Source organism: Hippichthys cyanospilos, chromosome 13, assembly GCF_059441005.1.
Source record: "Hippichthys cyanospilos isolate Australia breed blue-spotted pipefish chromosome 13, RoL_Hcya_1.0, whole genome shotgun sequence".
Lineage (NCBI taxonomy): Eukaryota > Metazoa > Chordata > Actinopteri > Syngnathiformes > Syngnathidae > Hippichthys > Hippichthys cyanospilos.
The window spans coordinates 6,502,929-6,514,160 of NC_142381.1; the positions used below are offsets into that span (position 1 = coordinate 6,502,929).

Sequence of the window (11,232 nt, forward strand, 5' to 3'; positions counted from 1 at the left end):
CATTTCTAAATAGGAAATTATCTAAGTATTCTAAGTAAAAAAGAAACCATCAATTACCACTGTCTGTTTTATATCTTTCTAGAAAGTTTTAAAGTATCAATATCTACTAGAAAATAAGCAATTAATTAGCCAGCAACCATATTGAGGATAAATGATTGCAGAAAATGGATGGCTGTATAGATATTTCTCAATTTTTATGTTTTCAATTTTTGCTGGTGCCTGTTCCAGCTGTCTTCTTGCAGTAGTCAGGGTACACCCTGACTTGGTTGCCAGCCAATTGCAGGGCACACATACAGCACATTACCAACCATTCATTCTCAAAGACACATATACGCCTAACTTGGGAGGTCCAATTTACTGTATACCTATCAGTGCCAATTTCAGACATCGCACTTCACACCATGAGTCCTATTTAGCCCACTGTGGACTAACTAAACTAACCTATTGGAGATCCCAACTAAGTTACTTTTGGTCCTGTTACAGAAGGAGCCACCATCTCATCCAATAGGCTGAGCAAATGACTAAGGTGATTGGCTGCAAGACCAAAACACAGGTTGCACCTCCCACATGGGGTGAGCAGAGGCTTAGCGTGAGCCTGATTAAATGCTAAAGCAAGTAGGTGCAAAATTATTTCTAACCTTTTAAAATGTTAGTGTATAGGTGCACGCAAACAATTACATGGATATAGACCTATTTCTGTGAGTATTATTCTAACCTTTTTTGTTTTAATATCTGCGTATGACAATCAACAACTGGTGTTAGATTGGAAACCACTATTGTGTGTTTATTTATCAATAACAGCACACGCTGTAATGTTATCACGTATTGCAATACATGTGCTTTGCCTAGTTTAATACTTAGTATGGTTTCAGAAAGATAATATTAGTTTTCCGCATACAGTAGGACCACTTGAAACTTTAGTGGGCTAACTCCATTTCTGGTGTTTTTAATTGTACAGAAAAGTAAACATATCTTTTATCAAACCATGATAAATTTTATGGATGTTTGGACTTAAACCACTATTCCATGAAACATTTTGTAGCAGCCATTGGGGAAATGCGTAGACCAGAATCACCAGTGCATAGAGACTACAGAAATAAAAGTCTACAAAAATAAAGGCAATATTCTGAAAAGACCTGAATTTAGATTTTAAAACTACCTTGTAATTGATTCATTGTATTATGTAAATATAGCTAATATTAAGTGTGACAGGAGTATCAAAATGTAGCTAAATACATTGTTATGAAGTAAAAATTAGACCACGACCTGATGTAAATATTACAACTAGAAATGAACAAAAATATACATTAGCAAAATTATCACTCTTGCTGGCTCTACATTTGCGATTATTTCTATTTCTGTGTCACCGAAGCCATTCGTATTTACTTATATGCATGATAACCAATGTGGGTCAACTTGTTAACAACACAGGAAAAGCAGGCCATTTGAACGGGCTTTAGCAGATTATACAAAGACAGAACAGATGCGCTGGAAAGAGAGACCTGCCAGTTTGTGAGTGTGTGTGTTTGGTTGTCGTCTTCATCGTCTGCTGACCTCAGACACCTGCTGTGTAGTACACACTCCGGGACCACATGGCCCTAAAATAGAGCGGTGCCTCATGCCTGTGCAGCAGGAAGTTGTTGTAGGTTCACTGTGGCAGAGGGCAAATTCAACAATCATTTTTTGTTGATTATTCCAAAAGGAAAAAAAAACAAACTCTTTTTTGGTTTCAACATGAAAAATGTCAACATGCAAACATGCTCGAGAGAGATGATACCAAAACTCAGTAAGACAAAAAAAAAAGTTTTATTTAATGCTTCATCTTCTTTATTATCCTCTGAACAAACTTAATCTTGTCAAGGATGTTCTAAATATAAATCTTTCAAGTTCATATTTTGCAGTGAAGATCTGATCCAAAAAAAGTATAAAGCCACTAAGGGTATCCAAATATATTGCTCACAATAAATCTGAGATTTTAGGTTTTATTTATGCATTTCTTTTACGGGTATTTGCCCATCTTTCATCATGTATATCCTGTTTTGGCATTTAAAAATGACATTTACAAGGGCAATATTTATCAAGGGTTTTGCACCTGAACAAACATTAGTTTTAATATTTTCTTGAGCTGTAATTGCTTCATGCATGCTTCCATCGTGCTGTTCAAATGATCACTAAGAGCATTTCATTAGTTCCATATATTTATTATTTACTACTTGTACTAGTACTTCTAGTTGTAGTAGTAGCAATAACTACCGTATATGTTCCATTGTGTTGCTAGGTATCGCTTGCAGAAAAAATGGTGGCCACTGTGCACACCTTGCTCACCTCAAGAAAACATGTTCAACCTGATGAGCAACTGCTGTACCTGGTTTTCCAAAATCCAGGAGCCAATCAGGTGATTTTGATTTTCAAGCATATCTACTGTATGCTATAAAAATTTGTTCTTTTGATTGACGCTACTTGCTGTTGATGTCAAATGCATCATTTTGACCAGTGGTTCGTTTCCAGTAGTCCTTTGAATTTTAAGCGAGTCTAAGTTGCAGTGCTGCAATATGTTAAGTAACAGACAGATCGTGGTGTAACAACCCATGTACAAAGACAATATGAAAGTACTTAGTTGTATATATTTTTAATCTCATGAGAAGAACTACTAGTGCATACTAATGAGCTGAGAGGAGCTTATATCACAACCAGATGGCCAAGACAGATACGCCAGAGAGTCTGCACAAAGGCTATTCAATTGATGCAGTGTGACAAAAAACATTTTAATTTTTCATTTATTTGATTTATGTAATTCTGACATGTTTTTGTGAAGTAGAGTGAAGAATATAAGTTAATTTCCCATTAATTATCAAAAGATTACATATATATATACTGTATATATGTATATATATATATATATATATATATATATATATATATATATATATATATATATATATATATATATATATATATATATATATATACATATATATATATATATATATATATATATATATATATATATATATATATATATATATATATATATATATATATATATATATATATATATATATATATATATATATATATATATATATATATATAAAGAAAATATTTTGAGATTCAAGTGTTTTGAATTATCATATTTTGGTCCTATTGTGCAGTTTAATAAATCATTCCATAGACTGAGTGCCACCTTTACTTTTCTAAATCATTTGATTTCAACGCTAGACACAGTATTTTCTTTCTTTCATAGGCGAGTGACTATTCTCGTGGTGGGTCTTGACAAAGCAGGAAAGACATCCTCCATCCGAGGCATGTCAAGAGGTAACCAGTAATGACTTTGTAAATTGTTGCTACTAAGTAAATATTGTTAATTGTGTGTGCCCAATCCCATTTAACAGAAGTTAGAAGGGTGTGCACACTTGTGCAACCGCAGCTTTTTATTAAACTCCTTTTTATGCATGTATTTATTTATTTATTTATTTATTTATTTATTAAAATATACTTATTTCACGGATTTGAACAGGGATGTGTGGACGTTTTACATTACAACTACTGGACCTTTTTGTCCCTTTCTTTCTTTCTCATTGCTTTCTTTCTTGCTCCCACAGCTGGAATTCTAACCCAGAATTTAGAACTCTGTGGCAAACATTCCAAACACTTGCTCATTATACTGTTACTGTTTTCTGTTTTCCATCATTGATTAGTTTCCAATGACCTTTGTGTAATGTTTGCATTCTTTCTGAGCCTGTTATCCTTTTCCATTCTTCCTGTTATCTTTTCTTGCTTCCTTTTTCGTTATATTTCGAGAATCAACCCTTTATTTAATCTGGAAACCACATTTTTCAGTGTAATGTAGAAATGCACTTTTGTTTCCGCTTTTTTTTATTTGCAGTAACATTTTCCCATTTTTGGAATGCTGAACTCACGTGTGGCTCTTCTGTGTACCTCCAGTTCCCCATCTCGTAGAAGGAGGCCCCACCCAAGGCTGCGTGAGGACTGAACTGAGGGTGGAGAATTACCTCGTCACCCTGCTGGATGTTGGGGGTTCGGGAGAGTCCCAGGCAGCTTGGAGGGAGTATTACGGGGAGGCACACGGCGTTATCTTTGTGGTGGACTCCAGCGACCGACAGAGGATCAAGGAGGTCAAGGAGGTCTTGAATGACCTGCTCAAGCAGCCCAGAGTGGCAGGAAAACCCATCCTGGTGTAAGTATAACCCTTTAGCGTTTATTAAAGAGTACAGCTTTGTAAATACTTCCCTCTAGAGGCATACTCTTTCACCTGCAAGCGTATTCTCCGTGAGGAACTCATTTTGTCAGTTTTTGAATACTTAAGCGCAGGATGAAATTGCAAAGTTTATAGTACAAAATGTGTGTGAGTGGTGTGCACCTCAGAAGAGGGTAAGTAAGAACAAGCCCAATTGTCCAATATACCCCAATTTTTGTCTTTATTGGAACTCATTCTTTCTGTGGCCATCTTTAGCGCTTCACACTCATTGACATTTATGGAAAATTTGCAGTTTTTAATCAGCTTTAACATGCGTATTTTTGCAATATTTGTTGGTGTAAAAAGTTCACATACTAAAATGAATATTTTTCTTGTGACTTATAGCCAAGTGAATGTACACTGAGGCTTAATGCGTGCATCTGTGTTTATTTATATAGCTTGGCAAACAAACAAGATAAAATGAACGCCTTGCTGGGAAGTGAGCTGATTGAGATGCTGTCCTTGGAGAAGCTCGTCAACCAGAGCCGCTCCGTGTGCCATATAGTAAGTCTCACTGTAACTTGAGCCGTGGAATACTTCACACAATTTCTAAAATCAAACTAACACTATATAAACTACGATCCCATCTTCTCACAAGGAGCCTTGTTCAGCCTTAATGGACATCCGGCGCTGGTCGGAGAGAAAGTCATTACGGGGTCTTCGCTGGCTGCTGCGAGCTGTCTGTCTGGATTACCCGAGGCTGTGCACCCGTGTGGCCCAGGACAGCAAGAGGCCTCTAGAACCCAGAGAGAGGAACAACAAAACAGAGAAGACAAGAAGAAGATACAGGAGTCAACGGTAAGTCTGAAGTGTATCACCACTTGTACTTCTGCTCCTACGTGAACCATTGGCAGAAATTGCTGTATGGAGCTACCAGTCTCTGAGGCTGTTCATTCAGTTGTTTGATTTTGTCACGTCAGCACACAGACGTAACAGTGAACTGTGTGAACCATACAAATATACTGAAAGTCAAAATTTGCATATTACTGTGAATGCGACTAACAATGTATATATGAATAACTATTATATTGTCCATCCTCAAACGTAATTCCAGAATGAGAAGCAGCAAATCAGACCTCCACCAAATTCACAGGCTAAAGGACAAGGAGAAACTGACCACTGAGGAAGGAAAGTTACAGCCCATTCAGAACATAATGCAGAAGGTGAATAGTATTTGGATCATATTAACCTCAATATTAACCAATCATACATGAATAATGAACAAGATGAAATGTGATTGGCAGGAGAACACGCTGAAAAAGAAGCTGAAGAAATCAATAAGGAGGAAGAAAAGGATGAGCAAAGCCAACAAAGACGAAGAAGCATTACATAAGCAGGAGGAAGAAGAAGCCAGTAAGGAAGAGAATGAGAACACTGGACATCGAACGAAAACCAGCAGTGTGCTCATCACCCCTGGTAAAGGAAGACATAAACAGAAAGGCAAAGTGAAAGAAGAGATCCTCGATGCGCCTGAATCACTACATGACGATAAAAAGCCCCTCAGAGGTAATGGCAGGTTAACATCTTTTAATCAACATAAAAGATAATTAAATTTGAAGATTACATTTTTAAGATGTGCATATTTTTGTGGACCAATGCAAATGAAGTTTGAAATGTTCTAAAATTTAATAAATCAGGCACTGATGGCATGTTTTAAGTCTTTTCTTTTAACCCCAAAATGCTTTGAACTGGTTAAGGGGTACTTGGCTGAAAACATATTTCACAGGGGTACATCACTGTAAAAAGTTGAGAACCACTGCGTTAGAGATGTATCATTTATTTTCCACACTTATCTCTTCCACGCCACTGTGCCTTTTCTAATCAACGGGGATTTAACGCCACCATGTGGCATTTAAGAACATTACATGAAATGCCCACAATGAAAAAGTGAGCGCAGTAAATAAATGAGGATAGGTTAATCCACAGATAAAAAAAAAAAGTTAAAACAAAATCAATCAATAAATAAACGATTTTCAGAATGGGAATTTGGTGAGTTTGGTCTCTGGTTTTTGTCTAGTGTGTGGGTGTCTGCAATGAAAGCTTTGCTGAGAGACGACTCTACAATGTAATTATTTGTCTGTACAGCCAAAAGGGAAAAGAAGAAAAAGAAGAAGGGTGTGAAAGTTAAAAGGAGGAATAAAATCAACACTGAAGGAACGTGTGGAGATTCCTCGCAACCTGTCGACTTCGCTGCCACATTTGGTGAGACTTAACCAATCCCACACTTGACTCAGACTAAACATGTTGGGTTTCGTAATTAACATCTTGTCTCCTCTTAGATCTTTACCGAAAAGCCATACTGGCTCTTAAGGAGCGTCAAGCTCAGGGACAGTGAGAAAAAAGACGTGCTTTTGTGATGTTCCTTCAGCCCTCCAATCATCATGGACAGATGCTCAATTGACTGTTTCCCACCACGTCTCTAAGTCTTTCGAATGGGACATCCCAACAAGTAGTAGGAGTGCACTGTTTAATTAAAAAATAAATCCAAATTGTACTTATGCTTGAACAAATGTGTATTTTTTTAATGTTCAATTTTCTAATAAAAGATAAAACACTTCCCCATCGGCATCAAAGTGAACATATTACAATGTATCAACTAATTTATTAACACATTATTATGTATGTATGTATGTATGTATTGCTATTAAGAGATGGATGGATGGATGGATGGATGGATGGATGGATGGATGGATGGATGGATGGATGGATGGATGGATGGATTCGTATAGGTAATCATACAGGTCCCCAAAGCCACATTGTCCCAACATACGAAATCTCAAGCCTACGAACGACTCGTGAGCGAGACGACGACGTCATCAAGCAGCACAAGGCATGCTCGGCAAACATTACTTGCTGATTTTTCACTTGAAAATCACGGCCTAAATGTGTTTTTTCACGCAGATACCGTAATTATGACATCTTTACAATTACGCCTTTAGTATTATGAGGGTTTTTAACCGCAACGCCGCAGCAAAACTGGTTTCCGGGAATGACCGTAAATGGACTACTGTCCCTTTAAGAGGCTGCTCACGCTCCCGCGGAAGATGAGCAGGTTGTCGGTGCGTGATCATTATTTGGCAAGGCACCCAGTCAGCAGCATTCGGTCCACGCTCCACTGATTCCTTTTTAACGCAAACCCCAACAGGACTTCCAGGCGTGCAAAAATGCCCTCACCGAGGACCATAACCATCGTGGCGCTCTCCTTCGCCCTCGGCTTGTTCTTCGTTTTTATGGGGACCATTAAGCTGACGCCGAGGCTCAGTAAAGACGCGTACAACGAGATGGTGAGGGACTAAGCCGGGGGAGGCCATTGTTCTGTGGATGCTGACCTAAATATTAAACTAACCGCAAAATAAATGCTTAACGTTCTTTTAAACGCCACTGTTACCTCTTTGTAGCCTCTAAATGGAACCCGCTTTCTTTAACATCTTCGCCGTAATAAGGTCCTGAATTGCTACTACCAAATAGCACACAAAGTAGGCCGTAGCCTCGCAGATTTTAACCAATTGAAATTGAGCAATTAGCCGCAGCATATTATATTCTTAATAATTCCACCGCTGGGTTGGCGTTGACACGGTCCAACTGTCCAACTTTGTGCAGGTTTTGTGTTTAGCTGTCTGTGAAAAAATGGCTGCAGAATATCAACAATTTAAACAAAATGCAATTATTTGACCTCAAAATTAACACTGATCCGTTGCCATGAAACCCGTTATGTTGTCCCAACTCACAAGTTATATGACTGACAACAGAGGTGTCATTCTCATTTTGGCTCTGGGGCCACATGGAGGAAAATATATCCTCAAGCTTGCAGTACATGCTATATATCTTAAAAACAATTAGTCTTAATTATATGTCGATTTTTGCTCTGCACACTGGCCTGGTCCCAATGTAAGATTATCATGAGAAAGGAAGAAATTAAATGATTATAAATTTCAAAAACTTGCAAATGATATGTTTTTAACGACCAATAGTAATGTTTTAAATTCGGGGCCTAGTTATCATTAAATTATATTTCATGGTGGGCACTTCTCTGGAGGGTGCCTTGTACGGACAATGGTAAATGCAACACCGTCTGCTGTCCGTAATGAAAAATAGTCAAGTCTCACACAGTGTATCTAAGTTGCATAAAATGAATGAACATTTTCTATGATCTTTTTTCATATGTTCAAAAAATATCCATTTTGTATATATCACATAATGGATAAACAATTAAAAAGACAAGTATCCATAGGAAAATTTCCCAATCAAAATGTATGGTTATATGTCTGCTTTGCATTGTGTGCAGTGAACTCCAGAGACTTGAACGAATAAAACGAACGATTTTACCTGCCCCGATCGTGATGAAGCTAGATGCTAATGCTAACGTGAATGTTCCATTTTCAGTCACTGAAGCGATCAGCAAAGTTTTTAGCACAAGCATGGCAACTGGTCACTTTGGCTTTTACGTCCCAGTGCTGATATACGCATCTTTGACTTTAAACTTAAGAAATTTTGTGTATTGTAACGTTCGCTGTAGAAAAAGTGAAGAACGGGAATCAATGCAAATTAAGTGGAAGTATCGCTATATTTGTGTATAACAATTTATATTTGTCCTATGTGGTTTCCTGTAGAAACGGGCATACAAGAGCTACGCCAAGGCTTTGCCAGGCTTAAAAAAGATCGGCGTTTCCTCCGTGCTGCTCCGGAAGATCATCGGCTCCCTGGAGGTAGCCTGCGGTGTGGTCCTGACCCTGGTGCCGGGCCGGCCTAAGGACGTCGCCAACTTCATTCTGCTGTTGGTCATGCTGGCCGTGCTGTTCTTCCATCAGCTCGTCGGGGATCCCCTCAAGCGCTACGCCCATGCCCTAGTCTTCGGCATCCTGCTCACCTGCCGGCTCCTCATTGCCCGGCAAAGCGATGAGCGACTGGAGAGGGAAGAGAGCAGGGAGGATCTGCAACCTCAACATCAGCAGCACATCAACGACCAAGAAAAGAACAAGGTCAAGCAGTCTTAAAATTTTTTTTTTTTTGCACCCCGTCCCCCGCCGCAGCTATTGCGACGGGTGTCATTTATACTTTTAATGCACATACATGGAACTGGTGGTTACTCATCTTCTCGACATGACTGTGGACAACCATCCCTTTGGACATGAGCTAATTTCATTGTCTTCTTCCAGGTTCAAAATTAACATGCAGTCTAGTGTTTGCCTGCTACATTTTGGATTTATTTATTGAGATCCAGTTTTTAGCCGATTTTACTGTAAACAGTGGTACCTTGACTAAAGAGCACCCCGACTTTCAAGTTTTTTTTCAGTTATTAGCCATCACATGGTTGATTTCTTGCATTAGATGCACTGCTATCTGAGTAAAAAGACAAACAAATTTACTGGACGTTCTCAATGGAGCTTTCACCACATATTTGACCATTTTAAAGCATTATGATGGATCTTCAGAGGTATTTGAAGTGCTTATATTATGATTTTTTTTAAACATTCCAGATACATGGGGGGCACTTGTCACATTGCTAATAAAATTACAAAATATGCAGTGGACAATGCTGACTCACAGCATGGCTTGAATCAAACATCTTGGCTATTTTACATGCCACTTTCCATTTATTCTATGAACTGTGTCATTTTTTTTTCTTACAACTTTGACAAAGACAAGCTAAGTAGGACCCTCTTCTAAGTCTAAAGTTCAAAAACCTACTAGTTTGTACTTTTAAACATATAATACCGAAATAAACATAGACAGCCATGATGAGATACGTACTGTAATGCTCTTGGCATGTGGGCAAGGCGAGCCACAGTTGCTGCTGTAATTTCATCAGTACTATAGAGAAGGACAGAACGACAAAACACAAATGTAAACATGAGAACACTCACAAGGAGTGACCCCAACTGTGATTGCAAGCATAAAAATGTCATAACAATGTTTTATCCACAATATAGCTGGACAACAATTTGTTAACCTCAATGTAGCTTGTTAATACTTATTTACTTACAAATGTGCTTTTTCAATGTGAAATCTGCACCTCTTTTTTTCAACTAAGAGCTATGATTCTGTTGTATGAATGGCAGCAGTGGTTGGAAATCACTGAATGAGTGCATGTTTTCTTTCAGTGGACATTTCAGGTCATGAAAGGATTTTCCTAAATAAACATCAAATCATCACATATCCAAGCAGTATTCAAGGAATATCTTTAAAATTAAACATACACCTCAGTCTTATAATTCATTCCCTTTTCATATTTACAGAAATGTGCATGCTCCCAAGTATAAATGTCACAGGATATCCTGTTTCTCCTGTTATAACATTATTTTTTATTTATAGTCTGTTACAAATGGAATTGTGTGCATTGTATGTTGTTTGTTCTTTGTAAGACGAGTATTGCATTGGGATTTTTTTTTAATGTATCTAAAATATTCAAATAAAGACCCTGATGGAATATATTTTGTTTTCTTCATTTTCTCTCTGTTTTAATGCCTGTTGTTTACTATCCTTGCTGAAAGGTGAAAAACAATACAGTTCATTGGAATAGATTCATGACGGAGCTTTGCTCCCTTCTGCAGTCTGGTCGTTGCAAAGGCAACTGGTATTGCGCATGATAAAAACTGGGTACAGACTTTTTTAATAAATACGTGATTGTACGTGATATGTATTTGAAACTTCCAATGGCCCCTAAAATTAATGAAACACACTTTAACATTATGAATGATACCTTCTCAAGAATTACTACATTTACATTTTAATATTGAAGACACTATGTGGTCGTTCTGGAAAAAAAGATCATTGAAACCACGTCTTATATGTTCTTTTCATGTCCAAGAATACAACTATTTTAGAATGACATTTCTCGTTTCATTTCTCCCATGTTTAAATCGCTTCCAGACCCTTAATTACATAATATTTTGTGTCATGCTTCAAAACGAAAATGGAAATTGCCATGAATATCATATGAATTGGAAACATTTTTAACCACAATATATTGTTTG

The 11,232-nt window shown here is 37.6% G+C and overlaps 2 protein-coding genes across 2 annotated transcripts; both read left to right on the forward strand.

The window, feature by feature from the left end:
• Positions 1-562: 562 nt before the first annotated feature.
• On the forward strand, positions 563-6,756 carry arl13a (ARF like GTPase 13A). The gene is made up of 10 exons (XM_088431601.1): positions 563-698; positions 2,279-2,395; positions 3,245-3,315; positions 3,946-4,198; positions 4,657-4,762; positions 4,857-5,056; positions 5,313-5,421; positions 5,503-5,764; positions 6,344-6,460; positions 6,538-6,756. The coding sequence occupies exons 1-10, from the start codon at positions 679-681 to the stop codon at positions 6,591-6,593; spliced, it is 1,311 nt and encodes a 436-aa protein (XP_088287727.1). The 5' UTR covers positions 563-678; the 3' UTR covers positions 6,594-6,756.
• Positions 6,757-7,284: 528 nt separating this feature from the next.
• tmem35a (transmembrane protein 35A) lies at positions 7,285-10,689 on the forward strand. Its single transcript, XM_088430578.1, has 2 exons — positions 7,285-7,542; positions 8,869-10,689. The coding sequence occupies exons 1-2, from the start codon at positions 7,423-7,425 to the stop codon at positions 9,250-9,252; spliced, it is 504 nt and encodes a 167-aa protein (XP_088286704.1). The 5' UTR covers positions 7,285-7,422; the 3' UTR covers positions 9,253-10,689.
• Positions 10,690-11,232: the final 543 nt, after the last annotated feature.